General features: G+C 43.1%; 1 protein-coding gene across 1 annotated transcript; it reads right to left on the bottom strand.

Moving 5' to 3' along the window:
• Positions 1 to 487: 487 nt before the first annotated feature.
• Positions 488 to 8609, bottom strand: LOC117246458 (galactose-specific lectin nattectin-like). Its single transcript, XM_033610382.2, has 6 exons — positions 6753 to 8609; positions 5098 to 5423; positions 4738 to 4829; positions 4522 to 4656; positions 3733 to 3838; positions 488 to 971 (listed from the first exon to the last, which is right to left on the bottom strand). Exons 2-6 carry the CDS (start codon positions 5387 to 5389, stop codon positions 904 to 906), a joined length of 693 nt encoding a protein of 230 aa, XP_033466273.1. The 5' UTR covers positions 5390 to 5423; positions 6753 to 8609; the 3' UTR covers positions 488 to 903.
• Between the last annotated feature and the right edge of the window lie 12103 nt (positions 8610 to 20712).

Here is a 20712-nt window from a genome sequence, read left to right as displayed (position 1 = left end):
CATCTATACACAGCTTATTATCAACAAAATAATTCTATATGTCATGACGTCTCTTGGAGATTTTGACACTGGGATTTTAAAATGTGTGTTGTAATCATTTACCCTTGAAAATATTATTGTCATCAGGGTTTTTTTTCTCCTCAAAGACACAGTGAATCTAATCTTCGAACAGTCAGAGCAGTTTTTGTGAAAACGCTGCAGTGTCAGTTTCGGGAAATTAGGACGATTGAGCAACTGATGTTTGCTTGAGTCCAAAAGTGAACACGGTGCTGAGATCACAGTCCTCGACACACAAACCCACACTTTACTCATCTGTACACAATCTAATCTCTCTCAAGGTGCATCTTTATCTTTATGTAAAGCAAAGCCACGAGCTACCTCATCACAACTCTGACTTTAACCTTAAAGGCGGGAAATAAACATTAACCCGTAAAACAAATTTAAATCGATCTCTGATGGAAAGAAGAACACACAACATACAAACAAGTACAAATATATATCTGTATTTTTGTAATCTGAGGGCGCATGCTACAGATTTGTAGGAGGAAATAATTAAAACATTTCTCCCACAGCAGCTCCGTGCACTCATTTGTATTTCTGCTTTCATGTTTTGTGCTTTTAATGCAATTACATGTTTCATGTGCATGTAGACATTCATGATTCACGTCTTAAGTTGTGACATGAACTTTCACTATTATTTCATTATCCATAGTTTTACTGATCTTAAAATGATATCTGGGGGTCGACACGTCAGTGCCAACAAGATGAACCTGCAGAAGCTCGTGTGTTTGATATTTATCCATCACAGCTGATTCTGGAGAGGAAACGTTACTCCAGCTGGACCGGCTCGTGTCGCCTCAGACCTCATCAGACGAGTCTGGTTTTTGGATGTCAGGTCCGAGTTCAGATCCTCTTGGCACAAACGAAAGGCAGAAAGTCATCGCAGGAGCCGTAGTACCACTTCCTGTCAACTGCAATGTGGAAGATGGACAGAAAGATTTCACTTTAACGTTTTCAAGCTGCACACACAAAGTAAACGACGACGGTAGGGATGGGGATCAGTACTCCAGTACCAGCTGAGAGTAATCCCTGCCCAGCCTCCTTCATGTGAACATGACTTTTATAAACAGTTTAAACACAAGAGCCGAACTGTTTCAAAGTCGATGCAAGTTTAGCCGCTACTGCTGCTGCTACGTTAGCTTGTGCTCACCGCATAGACAGCTCCAGAGACTGTCCTTCAACACTGCGTGTAAGCAATGTAACAGCAGCAACAGAAAGTTTTTTTTTTTTTTTAAAGTTACTTTAAGCCTTAAATGGACAGGCACATATACAGTGCCCTCCAAAAGTATTGGAACAGTGAGGCCAATTCCTTTATTTTTGTTGTAGACTGAAAATATTTGGGTTTGACATCAAAAGATGAATATGAGACAAGAGATCAACATTTCAGCTTTTATTTCCAGGTATTTACATCTGGATCTGATACACAACTTAGAAGATAGCACCTTTTTTTTGAACCCACCCATTTTTCATGAGAGCAAAAGTATTGGAACATGTGACTGACAGGTGTGTTTTGTTGCCCAGGTGTCTCCCAATTACATTGATTATTCAAACAATAAATAGCACTGAATGTCTGAGCTCAGTTTCAGATTGGGTACGATAGGTTTTGCCTGTGCAGACTGCATTTAGAGGTGGAACCAACATGAAAACCAGAGAGCTGTCTATGGGTGAAAAAGAAGCAATTGTGAATCTGAGAGAAGATGGACAATCAATCAGAGCCATTGCACAAACATTGGCCATAGCCAGTACAACCATTTGGAATGTCCTGAAGAAGAAAGAAACCACTGGTGTACTAAGCAACAGACGTTGAACAGGTAGACCAAGGAAAACATCAGCAGTTGATGACAGAAACATTGTGAGAGCTGTAAAGAAAGACCCTAAAACAACTGTTAGTGACATCAGCAACAACCTCCAGAGGGCAGGAGTGAAGGTATCACAATCTACTGTTCGCAGAAGACTTCATGAACAAAAGTACAGAGGCTACACCAGAAGATGCAAACCACTCATTAGCAAGAAGAATAGGAAGGCAAGAAAGTTTTATGGACTGATGAGACAAAGATTAACTTTTTCCAAAGTGATGGAAAGGCGAAAGTTTGGAGAAAGAAAGGATCTGCTCATGATCCCAAACATACAAGCTCATCTGTGAAACACGGTGGAGGTAATGTCATGGCTTGGGCTTGCATGGCTTCTTCTGGGACGGGCTCTTTCATCTTCATTGATGATGTAACACATGATGGCAGCAGCAAAATGAACTCACAAGTCTACAGAAACATTTTGTCTGCTAATTTAAAGAAAGATGCAACCAAACTGATTGGGAGATCCTTCATCATGCAGCAAGATAACGACCCAAAACACACTGCCAAAACAACAAAGGAGTTCATCAGGGGCAAGAAGTGGAAGGTTTTAGACTGGCCAAGTCAGTCTCCAGACTTAAACCCAATAGAGCATGCATTTTACCTGCTGAAGAGGAGACTGAAGGGAGTAACCCCCCAAAACAAACAACAACTGAAAGAGGCTGCGGTGAAAGCCTGGAAAAGCATCACAAAAGAAGAATGCAAAAGTTTGGTGATGTCAATGGGTCACAGGCTTGATGCAGTTATTGAAAGCAAAGGATTTGCAACTAAATATTAAGTCTCATTCACTTTAATCTATTTTAAGTTTATATGTTCCAATACTTTTGCTCGCCCAAAAATTTTGTGTTCCATTACAAATAATGCTATCTTCTAAGTTGTGTATCAGATCCAGATGTAAATACCTGGAAATAAAAGCTGAAATGTTGATCTCTTGTCCCATATTCATCTTTTGATGTCAAACCCAAATGTTTTCAGTCTACAACAAAAATAAACGAATTGGACTCACTGTTCTAATACTTTTGGAGGGCACTGTACATGCTCTGGAAAGTTAACTAAAATGTATTTTCAGATGCAGTGGCTCCGACCTGGTCCAGTGACAGGGTCCAGATTTGTCCTCAGTCATCAGTTCAAGGTCCAAACACTAATTTATTCAGCGTCAGATTTGTGTCAAGCTAGTTTTCTGTCTCTGTAAAGTAGCTGACTGTTAGCCGTTAACTCTGCAGCAGGAAACATCACTTCAAAATAAAAGTTCTGTGCTGGAAATTCACAGTACTTTAAAATAAAATGTGTTTTTTACATTCGGAATGAACCTGCGACCCACTTTTGGACCACAACCCACCAGTCGGGAACCACTGATCTAACGTATGTAGACTAAATTATTTTCTAAATTACAAGTTGTATCTCCCAAAATACATTTAGGATATAAATTTAATATTCTCCCCTTCATGTTTTCAGCCTGGTACTGAAGCAGTTTTGGTCTCTGTCGCTAATTTCAACATTCATGACGACTGTACGGGGCTGAATTTATATAGAACTCACCTGTTTACAATTTATTGAGGATTAAAGTTACACGTCATAGAGGGCGGGGCCTCTTTGAGTGACAGGCTGTCTGCTGATCATACCACTGTGAAAGGTCTGCATCTGACGCGGAAATCACTGACCAAGCGGCGATTATAGAACAGTTGGTATAAAATGTGCAGACGTATCCGTAGTTTGCAGAAATGTATAATGCCATCATTTCTTCTGGCTACTGGAATATTAAACATTTGTCTGCTCATGTGTGTGTATGTGTGTGTGTGTGTGTGTGTGTGTAGTTCATTACATCCATAATTCATCTTCAGACAGCGCTCAGATCTCTCCACGCTGTAGTCCCTGTGCCAGTATTCGTAACGAAACTTGGAGCCGTCGCTCCACATCCAAAAAGAGAGCTATGGATAGAAAGACAAACATTTATAAATGCATCTATCCTGCTGAGATCTGAACTTTTGTTTAGTATGCATTTTTAATTTCTCCTATTTGAGATCAGTAGGTCAATAAGTAGAAAGAATAAACTTAACACATTGTCATCAATAATAAGGTCCCAATGTCCTCAAACGAGTACTTCCTAATTAACAGCATCTTAGTTTGGCACTGTTGCTAAAACTGGTCAACTTTGTTGCAATATCAAACTACAAACTTTATTTATCATAAATAAACAAGTTTCAACCATGAAACGTGATCAGGTTTGTTCACGTTTGTCTCTGGATCGGCTGCAGACTGACTTGGCAGAGATGGCGGCCATCTTGTTTTTCCATTGATCAGTGTAGTGTGCTCTAACCACCACTAGATGGCACAAAGAGTGTCCACGGACGAGGACAACAGGTCTGAGTTAATCAGAATGAAGTGAGGGTCAAGTAAAGCCAAAGTGTGATGTCCTCACATGAGGCTAAACATAACTTAAACTGCACTTTAAAGGTGCAAATTAAAATTCTACTGATATGAAAGTTTGTGGCTCCTCTCAGTCGAGTTTTGGGGTAATTTTGGAGATTTGGGTTAAATACAGGCTACAGTGACGTGACCTGCAGGTGTGCAGTGTAACAGTCACATCAGCTAAACACAAAGACGTCCCTACATGTACGGCATCGTGGCCGCCGATCCAGGTGAGGGGGAAGTCGTGGCCGTCTCCTCTGGTCAGAGCCTGGATGAAGTGATTCTCCTCGTAGCTGTGGACTGACGCCAGGTTGGCCCCTTCAAACAGACAGTAGCCCTGGAGGTGACCAGAGAGGAGAGAGTAGCGCCATGTTTGACTCACTGCATCATGAATGGATGTGTGAGCAGCTGTCCTCACCTCGGCTTCAGCCCACGTCTTCAGACTGTCGATGAAGACGAAACACTGCTTTCCGAAGCGGGACCAGCCGTACGGGCAGTAGAACTCCCGGTCTATAAGAAAACAAACATTTTAAATATTTTACTTTTATTTATTCTTTTTACAGCACTGCTGTGACTCTGTATCAGTAACCACCTACTAAATCTGTTCATAGATCCATAAATAAAGTTCAATATTTATGAAATGTGGTGGAGTACAACGTACAAGTATAAATCACAGTACTTAAGTAAATGTACTTAGTTACTTCCCAACACCGACCAAGAATCCCCTGCAGCAAAATGAAGCTTCCTGTTCCAACAAAAAATAAAAATGATCACTCACCACAGTTAACAGGTACGGCCCCCAGCGGCGTCCTCGTGTTCGGTATCTCCTCTCCGGTGATGACGTTGACGCACCAGCAGTTCCCGGTGGAGTCGGAGCACTGCTGCGGGAGGAAGTTCCCGTGAGCGTCGCACTGTGGGATGAACGCTCCCATGATGTTGATGCCCTCCTGCCTCGCGTAATCGCAGAGACCCGAGTGCCTGCCGGAGAGGCTGGTGTTGGTGCTGAGCGGGACGGCTCGGCTCAGGGTCAGAAAGGTGCCGAGCGTCAGAGACACGCTGAGCACCTTCATGGTGATGATGATGATGCTGAAGAGGGAGTGTGGCCTGTCAAAACAGTAGCAAAATTAGAAGCACCGCCCCGTTTGTATGACTCCGCCCACCAGTCCAGTGTCTCTGACAGTTTCAAGATTAGAGTCACCAATTCAGTATCTGACCAAATGTCTCCCCTTCTGTTCCTGAGATATGACGTTAAAACATGATGATGTCACAGTCAAGCTGACCTTTGACCTTTTGACCTTCAGTATTTTATCCTGTTAGACATTTGTGTCAAGTTTGGTCAGAATTAGTGAATGAATTCTTAAGTTATGCACAAAAACATGTTTTACAAGGTCACAGTGACCTTTGACCACAAAATTTGTATCAGTTAATTATTTAGTGGACGTTTGTGCCAACTTTTTAAAAATTGCCTCAGGGTGCTCTTGAGATTTTGCAGGAATGAGACAAATGCAAGGTCACAGTGACCTTTGACTGCCAAAATTAAATAAGGTTCATTGTTCAGTCCAAGTGGACGTTTGTGCCAAATTTGAAGAAATCCCCTCGAAGTGTTCAGGAGATATTTTGCTCACGAGAATGCAGTGGATGCAAGGTCCCAGTGAGGACCAAATTCCAATCAGTTCATCGCTGACTTTGAGTCAACGTTTGTGCCAAATTTGAGGAAATTCCTACTTCAGACATCACATTCATGAGAATGAGACCGATGAGGTCACAGTGACACTGGCCTTTGACCTATGACTTTTGACCACCATACTAATAAGTTCATTGTGATTCTAAATTTGACGAAATTCGCTCAAGGTGTTCTTGAGATATCCGCTTTACAAGAACGGAGTGGGACGTACGAATGTACGATTTTTTTTGCGATGTTGGATTTATTTTTTTTTTTTACATTTACTATTTTTGTTATTGTTGTTGTTGTTGTTGTTATGTATCCGTCCTTTACAGCTGACTCTATAGCCGTAGAAGAGCTGAATGCTCGGTCAGTTTTCCCTGAATAAACAATGGTTTGGCTGACGTACACATGAACAGACTGCTGAACAACCTGAAAACATAGCGCTTCCCCCTCACTGCTGCCGCCGGGGTGGGGGCATAAAAAATTTTAAAAGTCTGAAAAGTCCTAAAAAGCTAAATTAATGCGCACATTGTCGAATAAATCAAAGGTTCTAGAGGCTTGTTGAAGCCAAGTGTGTATTTCCTCTGCCATTACCAACACTGTGGCACTTTACTCGTGAGAACGACACATCAGATATAATTCATATAAAAGACTTTGGCAAATCAATACACCAAACACAGAAGGAGTTGAATTTTTCTTTGCGTGATGATCACTTCTTCATAAAGTAAAAAACAAGCTGTATTGGCTGAAACAAACTGCAGACTCACCTGTTCGAGGATCAGCTGGTGTGTCGAGCCGCCTGTGCTGCTCCTTGTCTTTTATCCTGCAGATCGCCGACACCTCTCATGTGTCATTATTTTAATTTCCCACGACTTCGCTGACACTTGGCTCCAACAATGACTCGAGCAGCTGCAGGCACAGATATGGCTTTGTCTGTACCGTATTTATTGTATGTGATAATCCCTGGTGTATACAGTCATCCTCTCTCACACTATCATGATCACAGTGAGCTTCAGGTTTCATCATGTCATTGATCTCAGTGTCCCACAGTGTCTCACAGTGTCTCGGCCTTCCAGACTGTCTCGTCTGGTTTCCAGGTTACCTGTTCTTATCTCATCCAAAGCCGCTCTTATTTTCCCGACCTTGTATTGTGCAGATCCGGGTTATGAACTATTTTTGCAAGTCAACACCGACACCACTTGAGACTTGGCTGGATCATATGCTCCACTACAGACAACATAAGCTGCAAAATCCGATAAATCTTTTTAGTTTTGTGTCAAGTATCTCAGTGAAGATCTAATAAGCAGTCTGTTTCCCACAATGCCCTCTGCTTATTCATTACTCCAGCGAGTTACTGACGCCACCTCACGCCAAAACAATCTGAAATATACCTTTAGGTAAACAGCTAGAATCACTGCCCCGTGGTTGTATGACTCGGCCCACCAGTCTCTCTGAGTCATGTTTCAATAACGGTGACTTCATGTAAACAGGTGCAGTTATGTTGTTTGTACACAGGGTGGCGCACTGCGGCAGGAAACACAGGTAACAAAGGTGCAGGTGGTGAGCAGCAGGTGAGAGATGGACTCTGAAAGTGTTCAGTGGAGACCAACCTGAGACGAACAGTGTTTTACCTGTGTGAAGGTGAGCACGTGAAAATAAATGTGTCTCTGCACCCAAAGACACCTGATGATGAAGTGGACTTTAGGTCTGACCTACTTGCTGGAGCAGTAAACTAGCTTTCATTACAGTCTACTGACTTTCCCAGTTATTACTTCTTTCATTCGGACCCGGCACCATTGCGCAACAACTTCATGGCCGCATTGTTTACTCCAGAGATCAGCTGATCGCGCTGAGGCCGGCCGGCTTGGCGGCCGGAACATCGGAGATACCAGCTGAACTGTGGAGGAAAACACACAGAGGATGCAGGGGAGGAAGTAAACAGCGGCGGAAAAAAGCAGGGTTGAGACAACGGAGGCTTATGGAGAAGAGAAGCTATAAGCCGTGTCTCCCCTCTCTCATCATGGGCAACGTGACGTCACTGGCAAATAAGATGGACGAGCTGACAGCGGTCGCCAAAAGTCAGAAGGAGTGCCGGGAATGTAGTCTGATGTGCTTCACTGAGACATGGCTTCACCAGGACATTCCCGACACCAACGTCTCCATCAGCGTCTTCCAGACTGTTCGGGCCGACCGGGACTGCACCGAGAGCGGTAAGCGCAAAGGAGGGGGGCGTGTTGTTCTAGTAAATAACCGCTGGTGCAGTCCTGACCATATTTCCATTAAGGAACGTATCTGTTGCCCGGACATTGAACTGTTCGCTGTTGGACTCAGGCCGTAATATTTGCCCAGGGAGTTTTCACATGCCATTATTGTAACTGTTTACATCCCCCCCTCTGCCAACCCGACGTCGGCATGTGATGTCATTCACTCCGCCATAGCCCGCCTGCAGACTAAACACCCGAGTGCCTTCATAGCTATCTCGGGTGACTTCAACCATGTCACCATGGCAACAACATTGCCCACATTCACACAGTATGTGAGCTGTCCTACCAGAGAGGAGAGGACACTGGACTTGCTGTATGCAAACGCCAAAGACGCATACAGCTGCTCCCCCCTCCCCCCTCTGGGTAGGTCAGACCACAACCTGGTGCACCTCAACCCCTGCTATGTACCACTAGTGAAGAGCCAGCCTGCAACCTGAGGACAGTGAGGAGATGGTCGGAGGAGGCTTATGAGACACTGCAGGGCTGTTTTGGGGTGACAGACTGGCAGGCACTCTGTGAGCCACATGGGGAGGACATCGACGGGCTCACAGAATGCATCACGGACTACATCAGTTTCTGTGTGGACTCCACTGTCCCAGCCAGGACTGTCCATTGTTATCCAAATAACAAACCGTGGGTAACAAAGGACATCAAAGCCATCCTCAATGCAAAGAAGACGGCCTTCAGAGCTGGTAACAGGGAGGAGGTGAGAACAATACAGGGGGAGCTGAAGATGAAGATCAGGGAGGCTAAGGAGAGGTACAGGAGGAAGCTGGAGAGGAAACTCCAGCAGAACAACCTGAGAGAGGTCTGGAGTGGAATAAGGACCATCACTGGCTTCAGGACCAACAACCACAGAGGAGTTGAAGGCAGCGTGGACAGGACCAATGAACTGAATCTGTTTTTTAACAGATTTGACACTGCTGGCCCTGCCCATCCCCCCCCTGACTCTTCTGCTGTCTGTCTTGGTCAACCATCTCCCACTCTGCCCTCCTCCCCCACTCCTCCCTCTCACACCTCAACACCCTGCTGCTTGACCCCCCTCCTCCTCCTCCTCCTCCTCACACCTCCTCCCCCCGTGGTCAGACTGACTGCTCTCTCCATCATGAGGACTACACCCCTCCCCCACGTGTCGTCACCCCCACAATGTGCTTCACTGCTGACCATGTGAGAAGACAGCTGATGAGACTCCACTCAAATAAGGCTGCAGGCCCTGATGGTGTCAGCCCCAGGGTGCTCAAAGCCTGTGCCCCCCAGCTATGTGGAGTACTTCAGCATGTCTTCAACATGAGCCTGAGTCTCCAGAGGGTCCCCGTGCTGTGGAAGACATCCTGCCTCGTTCCTGTGCCAAAGACGTCACGTCCCAGTGGCTCCAAGGACTACAGACCTGTGGCATTGACCTCCCACATCATGAAGACCCTGGAGAGACTCGTCTTGGAGCAGCTCCGGCCCATGGTCAAGCCACTTTTGGACCCCCTCCAGTTCGCCTATCAGCCCCGACTTGGAGTTGAGGACGCCATCATCTACCTGCTCAACCTTGTCTACGCCCATTTGGACAAGCCGGCGAGCACTGTGAGGGTCATGTTTTTTGACTTCTCTAGTGCGTTCAACACCATCCGTCCAGCTCTACTGGGTGACAAGCTGACAGCAATGCAGGTGGATGCCCCCCTGGTGTCCTGGATTGTAGACTACTTGACTGGCAGACCACAGTATGTGCGCTTGCAACGCTGTGTGTCAGACAGAGTGGTCAGCAATACCGGGGCCCCGCAGGGGACTGTCCTCTCTCCCTTCCTCTTCACCCTCTACACCACGGACTTCAGCTATTGCACTGAGACCTGCCATCTTCAGAAGTTTTCTGATGACTCTGCTATAGTTGGATGTATCACCAAGGGTGATGAGGATGAGTACAGGGCTGTTGTGGATAACTTTGTCACATGGTGTGAGCAGAACCATCTGCAGCTCAACGTGGCAAAGACAAAGGAACTGGCTGTGGATCTGAGGAGGACCAAGACATCGGTGACCCCTGTTTCCATCCAGGGGGTCAGTGTGGACATTGTGGAGGACTATAAGTACCTGGGGGTACACATTGACAATAAACTGGACTGAGTTAAGAACACTAACCCTCTCTACAGGAAGGGCCAGAGCCGTCTCTATTTTCTGAGGCGACTGAGGTCCTTCAACATCTGCCGGACTATGCTGAGGATTTTCTATGAGTCTGTGGTGGCCAGTGCTATCCTCTATGCTGTTGTGTGCTGGGGCAGCAGGCTGAGGGTGGCGGACGCCAACAGACTTAACAAACTGATCCGCAAGGCCAGTGACGTTGTGGGAACGGAGTGTGACTCTCTGATGGTGGTGTCAGAGAGGAGGATGCTGTCTAAGCTACGAACTATCTTGGACAATGTCTCACACCCACTCCACCATGTGCTGGTCAGGCACAAGAGTACTTTCAGTGGGAGACTCAAACCACCAAGATGTACCACTGAGCGCCACAGGAAATCATTCCTGCCTGTGGCCATCAAACTGTACAACTCCTCCCTCTGAGTGGCCCTGAGACTTTCACACACTGCAATAACTTAATTTAACTTGTGCAATAACCCCATTCACCCTGACTGTATATATTCTGTTTGTGTAAATTTTGTTTACAATATATATATATATATATATATATATATATATATATATATACACATATATATATACACATATATAATTTACGTTTATGTTTGTTAATAATTCCTGTTTATTTAACTATATATTCGTTAATACTATTGTTTAAATTTCTTATATTTTCATGTATCTTTCCTCTCTTGCAAGGAGCACCTGTAACATAAATAATTTCCCCTCGGGGATCAATAAAGTATTTCTGATTCTGATTCTGATTCTGATTAGTCAGATCCTGTGTATCTCCATGGAAACAGAGACAACAGTCGCAAAAACATTCAGGACACACAGGACACACAGGACACTCTGGACACACAGGACACACAGGACACACAGGACACTCTGGACACACAGGACACACAGGACACTCTGGACGCACAGGACAAACAGGACACTCTGGACACTCAAGAAACACAAGACACTCAGGACACCCAGGACACTGCGGACACTCTGGACACACACTCTGGACACACTGGACACGTAGGACAAACAGGACACTCTGGACACTCAGGACACCCAGGACACTGTGGACATTGTGGACACTCTGGACACACAGAACACGCAGGACACGCAGGACACACAGGACACACAGGACACTCTGGACACACAGGACACACAGGACACTCTGGACACAAATGACACTCTGGACACACAGGACACACAGGACACTCTGGACACAAATGACACTCTGGACTCACAGGACACCCAAGACACTCTGGACACGCAGAACAAGCAGGACACACAGGACACGCAGGACACACAGGACACACAGGACACTCTGGACACGCAGAACAAGCAGGACACACAGGACACTCTGGACACTCTGGACGCGCAGGACAAACAGGACACTCTGGACACTCAAGAAACACAAGACACTCAGGACACCCAGGACACTGCGGACACTCTGGACACACACTCTGGACACACTGGACACGTAGGACAAACAGGACACTCTGGACACTCAGGAAACACAAGACACTCAGGACACCCAGGACACTGTGGACATTGTGGACACTCTGGACACACAGAACACGCAGAACACGCAGGACACTCAGGACACTCAGGACACACAGGACACACCTCTTCATATGGGAGTTTCATATAAAACATAAAATAAAAAAACACTAACATCACATACATGTGAACATGTGTGTCCAGTGTTTAGTGTTAAACCTGAGCAGCTGGGTCACATCATACGCCAATAACTGAGAAAACAAACACGAATTTTGTCTCAAAAAATATGAATATAAGCAAATAAAAAGCTGTAAAATCCCGTATGAGGAGGTGTGTCCTGTATATGATATTATTTAGGGAAAAAATCTGAATTTTTTGATTAAAAAATATTATTATAAAGTGAGGAAAAAATGCAAAATTACAATTTAAAAATGTATTTTATTTAAAACAAGAACCACTTAAATCCCGTATTAAGAAGTGTGTCCTGTGTTTTGAGTCACTAGGTCAATTTCAAAATTTTTTGCAGAAATATATATTTATATAAAATAGAAGAAGCAGTAAAATCAGCTTTGAATATGTGTAGTGAAACTTTGGAAATAAATTTGAGTCAGTGGGTCACGTTATATGAAGGTTATTTAATTAAGAATATTAATATAAATTAGTACAAAAAATGTGAAACTACTATTAATTAAAAATATGTATACAAAATAGAAGCAGGAGGTGTGACCTGTTGAGTTTTATTGATGGTTCATTTAACTCTTAACATATTTATGTAAAATACATTAAAAACATATTGTAATAATATTATCAATAAATAATAATATGTTTAATCATAACTTTTACTAATACTGGTGATGCAGCATGAAGGAACTCACAAACACTGGTTTCATGTTATTTAAACAGCTGATCCTCAGTCAGCTCCTCCAGGACTCACACCGGGGGCTGGGAGGAGAGCTACCCGGCCTCCTGCCGCCAACACCCGGGTAAAGTGAGGGGAAGACACCGCTGGGTCCGGAGGGACTAAACTAACTTCTCCGCGGTGTTTGGCGCCATCAGGCGGCAGAGCCGAGTGAAGTGGAGCCTGGAGTGCGCTCCAGCTTTACACTGACCCCACCTGTCTGCACCTGACCCCACCTGTCTGCACCTGTCTGCACCTGACCCCACCTGTCTGCACCTGACCCCACCTGACCCCACCTGTCTGCACCTGTCTGCACCTGTCTCAGTCATATCTAAACAGAGACACATGTGTAGATTAAATGTGACTCACACTGTGATGACGTCATTATCTCTGACGTCCATCCCGTGTAAACCCGCAGACAGCTCCACCGATGACCCGCCGCGCCTTCACACTGCAGAACCTCCCTGAGAAACATCGTGTTTCTAACTTGTCCTCAGGATCACAGTGACGTGGTGGAAACTATCTGCACATTAATGACGTCACCTCAAACAGGAAGTACCAGTAGCCAATTCGGCATCATTGTTATGGTGCTGAGTTACCATAAACATGAACAAATATCAGTTTTAAATACGGAGCTCAAGTTTTGGCTCCATGGCGACTCTGTGCTTCCTCTTTATCTTCCCTCCGGAAACCGCATATTCTGTCGTTCCAGGACTTTAAACCGGATGTGCCGAAATTAAAGTGGAACACAGAATAATAATACAAATGACAACATGAATTTATAATAACTGTTTTCCATGTCGCAACACCAATATATATATTTTACTGTACTGTACCAGCTGGGCACTCAGTGGGTATGGACTAAACCTTTAAGTTATCACAGGGGATGAAATTAAGCTTATAAACATTCACACACTTTTTCTGTCAGTGTGTACATGTGACTGTCTTCTGGACTATTTTTCAGCTGGATCTCCGGAAAAAAATTGGGCAATTTGTTTATTTGTTAATAATATTCAAACATCCAAATTCCTCCACGAATACACAATATATAATTAATTTTCTCATTATTTTAGCTACATTCAGAACAAGTTTGTAAAAAAAAACCCTCACTTTATTCTGAAGCATGGTGAATTTGCAGCAGAGCTTTTATTCTGAAGTGCTGTTTCCTGCTGCAGAGTGAGTGACTAACAGACAGACAGACAGACAGACAGACAGACAGAAAACTGTCTCCACGACATGGACAAACACAAATATGACACTAAACATATATTCAAATGTGCAGATCTGGACCACTGCTTCAGATTCTACCATCTATGATTTAAAGGTTTAATTCAAAATTTAAATACACATACAGTACAGGCCAAAAGTTTGGACACACCTTCTCATTCAATGCGTTTTCTTTATTTTCATGACTATTTACATTGTAGATTCTCACTGAAGGCATCAAAACTATGAATGAACACATGTGGAGTTATGTACTTAACAAAAAAAGGTGAAATAACTGAAAACATGTTTTATATTCTAGTTTCTTCAAAATAGCCACCCTTTGCTCTGATTACTGCTTTGCACACTCTTGGCATTCTCTCCATGAGCTTCAAGAGGTAGTCACCTGAAATGGTTTCCACTTCACAGGTGTGCCTTATCAGGGTTAATTAGTGGAATTTCTTGCTTTATCAATGGGGTTGGGACCATCAGTTGTGTTGTGCAGAAGTCAGGTTAATACACAGCCGACAGCCCTATTGGACAACTGTTAAAATTCATATTATGGCAAGAACCAATCAGCTAACTAAAGAAAAACCAGTGGCCATCATTACTTTAAGAAATGAAGGTCAGTCAGTCCGGAAAATTGCAAAAACTTTAAATGTGTCCCCAAGTGGAGTCGCAAAAACCATCAAGCGCTACAACCAAACTGGCACACATGAGGACCGACCCAGGAAAGGAAGACCAAGAGTCACCTCTGCTTCTGAGGATAAGTTCATCCGAGTCACCAGCCTCAGAAATGGCAAGTTAACAGCAGCTCAGATCAGAGACCAGATGAATGCCACACAGAGTTCTAGCAGCAGACCCATCTCTAGAACAACTGTTAAGAGGAGACTGCGCCAATCAGGCCTTCATGGTCAAAGATGCTAGGAAACCACTGCTAAGGAGAGGCAACAAGCAGAAGAGATTTGTTTGGGCCAAGAAACACAAGGAATGGACATTAGACCAGTGGAAATCTGTGCTTTGGTCTGATGAGTCCAAATTTGAGCTCTTTGGTTCCAACCGCCGTGTCTTTGTGAGACGCAGAAAAGGTGAACGGATGGATTCCACATGCCTGGTTCCCACTGTGAAGCATGGAGGAGGAGGTGTGATGGTGTGGGGGTGTTTTGCTGGTGACACTGTTGGGGATTTATTCAAAATTGAAGGCACACTGAACCAGCATGGCTACCACAGCATCCTGCAGCGACATGCCATCCCATCCGGTTTGCGTTTAGTTGGACGATCATTTATTTTTCAACAGGACAATGACCCCAAACACACCTCCAGGCTGTGTAAGGGCTATTTGACCAAGAAGGAGAGTGATGGAGTGCTGCGGCAGATGACCTGGCCTCCACAGTCACCGGACCTGAACCCAATCCAGATGGTTTGGGGTGAGCTGGACCGCAGAGTGAAGGCAAAGGGGCCAACAAGTGCTAAACACCTCTGGGAACTCCTTCAAGACTGTTGGAAAACCATTTCAGGTGACTACCTCTTGAAGCTCATGGAGAGAATGCCAAGAGTGTGCAAAGCAGTAATCAGAGCAAAGGGTGGCTATTTTGAAGAAACTAGAATATAAAACATGTTTTCAGTTATTTCACCTTTTTTTGTTAAGTACATAACTCCACATGTGTTCATTCATAGTTTTGATGCCTTCAGTGAGAATCTACAATGTAAATAGTCATGAAAATAAAGAAAACGCATTGAATGAGAAGGTGTGTCCAAACTTTTGGCCTGTACTGTACTTCATATGTTTCCAAATGTTATATGTTATATATGACATATGTTTCCATTGGAAAACTGACAGCAGAGCAATTTCTGCCCACAGGTTATTTCAAGATTTAACCAGAAAATAGAAATGACAGTAGGAAGTCAGAAATAGTCTGTAGAGTACCACACAAAGAGGATCCATCATGTGTTGCAACACCAAAGAGGAAGAAGTCTGACCTAAAACAGACGGGACGGTTCAGTTATTGGACCACTTCCTGATGTTTTTAAATAAACCTTAATTCACATGTATTTATCTTTAAGGTAAAAAACAAAGCTTTATTTCTCGGGTGGCACACGTTGCTCCTGTCTGCATCAATCCTCTTATTCCACTTTAATAGGAACCTGCTGCTGCGGATTGTTTAACGTGCACCAAACAGGAAACACTTGTGATTCAAAACTGAGAAAAGAAGTTGCTTTTGTTGCGATTTGTTGTTGTTGCCTGGATTATGTTCAGAATTATGGGCTGGCGTCCGGACTCCTGTGATTCTATGATTCTCCCACAGTGAGGTGAGAGCGCAGCGTCTCCATCAGTGACTGACATATTTCTATTAGATAAAACCCAAACATTAGACATTTGAAACACAGACATTTATCATCCATGTCATCAGTCCGTCATGTCTGACAGGATTCAAATGACCTGCAAACAAAGACTGGTGTTTATTCAAATGACACTGTGTCACGCCTGGAAGCCTGTGTGCACAGACAGCAGCTCGGTTGAAAGCTTCTGTCAGGTGATTCATAACCACCATAAATATAAACTGTTTTACAAAAAGGACGGCGGCCAGGTGCGGCCTAACCATCCAGATTCTCAGTCATGCTCGAGCCCCGCTCTGTTAGACAGGTCAGTGCAGACGTGACTGTTCCTGCAAACAGCTGTGGCCAAAACACACTCGGAGTTGAAGGAGTCAAGCATTGCTTCACCAAAGAAAGAATGCACAAACCATTTATACACAAGTGTTCAATATAACACATACACAGACAAGGTGAGCATCAGCTTTTATTAATATAAATATGCATCCATCCAACTAATTAAAAACCCGACTTTTTTACATTAAAATGCCTCAAAATCATCAAAAATTAATGCAGAAAATTATGTGATATTCATACTGTGACTGTCCATGTCATTATCTCATTAAAAAGAACCGGGCCTAGAACTGATCCCTGTGGCACACCAGAAGTGCTACTCCAAAGGCCAAATGAGTATTTGGTTACAGATTAACAGAGAAGCTTTGCTCCATCGTTTAACAGCACCGAGGTCATCCCCCAGTTCTTACAGAATGGTAAAATAAGGTCAAAATATAACCAAAGTGTTTCCATTCAAAACTACAGTGACACAAACATATAAACTATAAATTACTGTAACAATTTAGAGTTCGCATGTAATCCTGTTATATTTAATGCTAGTCCTGATATATTAGATAATATTTATTATATTTTCTAAAGTCTATAACAGTTGATGTTTTCTATATTCTCATATTGTGTTAAAAATAATACAATAACTAGTCAAAAATGTGTGCTTGCTGGACAGCACAGATTTATTCTGACACTCTCTGGCACACTATTAGAATCACATCTAAATCAGATGCTTCAATATGTTTTACAGTTTCAGGGAAGTCACATTTTAAATGCAATGTTTTTGTCAGACCTGGTGTCATGACGGTCCCTCATGGTCAAAGTTTCTGACATGTATTTAAACAGAATTTTCATTAAACTGGCAAAAAAAAAACAAACGTGGGTACTGGGCGATATGGCCTATAAATAATATCGGAATATTTTTAGCCTACACGATAAATATCTTGATATTCTGAAATCTACTGTCACTGCAGACTTTTAAAACACTAAACTATGAAGTAAACTGTTATGACAAAGTTAGAAAACACGTTTTCATCCCAACTTACAAAATGTCGCCACGTGGTCAGTGGACTTTCACATCTGTGTGATGTGACGCGCTACGTATCCTCCTCCGCCTGTTGTTGACGTTCTGTGATGCCTGTTACACACATTGTGCTTTTTCAAAATAAACTTCTGTTTTCACAGGAAATGTACAGTTTCTGCTCGTTAGATGCAGACAGTGTTTTTAACAAAAACTTACGACATCAGTAAAACACCTCGTGATAACATTTATTTCTTAGTTAGTTTTAGGCAATAAAAGCACGTGGTAAGGTTTGGACAACGACATTTTCCTGGGAGCGTCACACTGCAACAAAAGGTGCCTTTTTGCATTGGTGCCTGACACCAGAATCTAAGACTAAGACATTCAGTTCATTTGTTGTTGACGGAAAAAAACATCAGTTGACGGTGTTGTACCGACGTAGTGCTTTTATTTTGAAAGAGACTGTATGCAAACTGTACATTTCCTGTGAAAACAGAAGTGTATTTTGAAAACAGACAATGCATTTAACAGGCTGAAGTTGACACGGCGTCCCAGAATGTCAACAACCAACACACCCAGGGTACCTTGGACGTCATATGTGGACGTGGAAAGTCCATGACCAAACGTGGACATGTGACGAGGTCACAGTGAGGATGATGATGGACCCCTAGTGAAATCACTGAGTGAGTGGCGGTATCTGATGACGTCAGAACGAGCGCGGGCTGTAGATAACGAACTGTTACAATAAAGTTAAATTAAATATTGTTATAAAATAAGAAGAAGTACTGTTACAATAACAAAAGATAAATCATTGTTATAATATTGTAAAATACAGTTTTTTAAAGGACAAACCCACTGATAATTTAAGTCTAAAGCTCCCAGCTGGTCTCCAGCCGACAGTACTGATGTTCCTATATAACAGTGTAACTCACTCTTATCTCAGATCATCTAGTTTCATGTGGTCTGATCTGAATCATCCTGGGTCAGTGGTGTGTTTACAGCCTGGCAGTTTCCCTGCTCTGTGCAGGAACAGCAGAGGCAGCACCAGACTGCTGGGCAGATTGAACCAGCCTGCAGAGACAGTCGCCCCCTCTCGAACACCGTGGCTCACTGATTGTGAGGTGGCCACCAAACTGCAGACCAGATTCCCTCCAAACTTCAACAGCAGCACTCCCATTATAAGTATGATGGTGCGGAAAGCCCTTCGCTTTGATTGGTGAACGCCCACCCTGTCCCCACCCGCCTGCCCTGGCCGTGGGCGGCTCAAAGCGTGGAGAATGGAAAGGCTGCAGAAAGAGCTGCCAATCAAAAACAAGACCATTTGGCAGGCGCTTGGGACAAATATGTACTCTGGGAAACGGCTGATCATCAGGTACAGGAAAGCAATCCATACAAAGCACTGCAGCCAAACACACATCGTACTGATGTTCCTGATCCTGACCCCATGCCCCTGTCTCAGCCTCAGGTAGGTGATGGGGTGGACAACAGCCAGGTAGCGCTCCACACAGGTCAGCATTGGGAAAAGCATCTGTCCAGACCAGGGGAAACCCCCAATGACTTTCCCCACCCAAACCATCCAAGGGAGAGATATGAACAAAGCGCAAATGCAGACAGTATTCCCCAACACTCCAATCAGCTCCATGACAGCCATGTTGTAGGTCATGAAGTCAGAGATGCACATGACTGCTGCTGAGGAAACCGAGCGCTGCTTTTTCCATCGCTGGAATCCCAGATAGAGGACGAAGATGGAGAGAGGGAGGAGCAGGAGGATGTTGGCAAAGGTGGAGGCAATGAATGCGTACAGAGGGCAGGCAGAGCATGGAGGGGGATAGAAGGACTGAGAAGGAAGGGAGCCGTTAACGGAGGATGAATTGTTGACTGACATGTTCAAACAGCGGAGGCCTGATGAAGAGGAGGGAGGAGGAGATGGAGAGAAAATTAGATCTAAAGAGAAGGACAGGAAAACAGAAATTAGACACATGAAATGACTGAAATCAACTGTGTAATAACAGCTGAGAATCAAGCAGGTACAACCATCGCCATCTTTGTTTAGCACGTTAGCATGCTAACATTAGCACACGGCACAGCTGAGGCTGATGAGAACCACATTGGTTTCGTGAGGGCAGACACTGTAGGTGAGTCCGAAATTTTACCCAAATGAAACGTCCCCAGGTGATTACGTACATTAAGATAATAACCACAAATGTATGTTAAAATAGGCAAAAAGTATATTATCTAATTAATTATACACTAATTTGCATATATTTCCCAAAATTTTGGATATCACTCCATAAACAGGAAAATACTGTCAATAATAAAAAATGCTGATAAATTTTAGTCATGGTTTTAGGTATAAAATGTTCTATAAATCAGGCTGAAACTTCAGAATATAGACACGAGTCAATCTGGAAAATTTGGTGAATATCAGTTACTGAAGTGAGGATTTCTCAGAGTATGAGTCAGACTTCATGACTACAGTGTCATGAATTTTCATCGACTAAAACGTTTTGAATTTTTGTTCACTAATTCTTTTTGAATTTTCATCATCTAAACTGTTTAACATTTTGTTCAGCTAAACCATTTAAAAAAAATTTTGGTCTAAAACATTTTTAATTTTCATTGAGTTAAACATTTTAAATTTCCGTTGACTACAATTCTTTGAATTTTCATTGACTAAAACATTTTGAATTTTTGTTCATTACATTTTTTTTTGAATTTTCATCGACTAAAACATTTTGAATATTTGTTCACTATTTTTTTTTTAATTTTCATCATCTAAACTGTTTAACATTTTGTTCGGCTAAACCATTTCAAATTTTTTTTGGACTAAAACATTTTTAATTTTCATTGAGTTAAACATTTTAAATTTCCGTTAACTACAATTCTTTGACTATTCATCGACTAAAACATTTAGAATTTTTGTTCACTACAATTTTTTGAAATTTCATCAACTAAACTGTTTAACATTTTGTTCAACTAAACCATTTCAAACTTTTTTGGACTAAAACATTTTGAATTTTCATTGACAAAAACTTTATGAATTTTCATCATCTAAAATATTTTGTTTTCAT

This window comes from Epinephelus lanceolatus, chromosome 22, assembly GCF_041903045.1.
Source record: "Epinephelus lanceolatus isolate andai-2023 chromosome 22, ASM4190304v1, whole genome shotgun sequence".
Taxonomy (NCBI): domain Eukaryota; kingdom Metazoa; phylum Chordata; class Actinopteri; order Perciformes; family Serranidae; genus Epinephelus; species Epinephelus lanceolatus.
Note: the sequence above shows the minus strand (reverse complement) of the source record. Positions and strands in the feature narration are given on the sequence as shown.

Bases quoted from the DNA above. Each gene is read 5' to 3' on its own strand.
- LOC117246458 (XM_033610382.2), bottom strand. From the start codon at position 5,389: ATGAAGGTGCTCAGCGTGTCTCTGACGCTCGGCACCTTTCTGACCCTG. The intron at 4,657-4,737 runs GTGAGGACAGCT...GGTCACCTCCAG, and splicing joins AGACGTGGGCTGAAGCCGAG to GGCTACTGTCTGTTTGAAGG. The intron at 3,839-4,521 runs GTAGGGACGTCT...TTCTATCCATAG, and splicing joins GCGGCCACGATGCCGTACAT to CTCTCTTTTTGGATGTGGAG.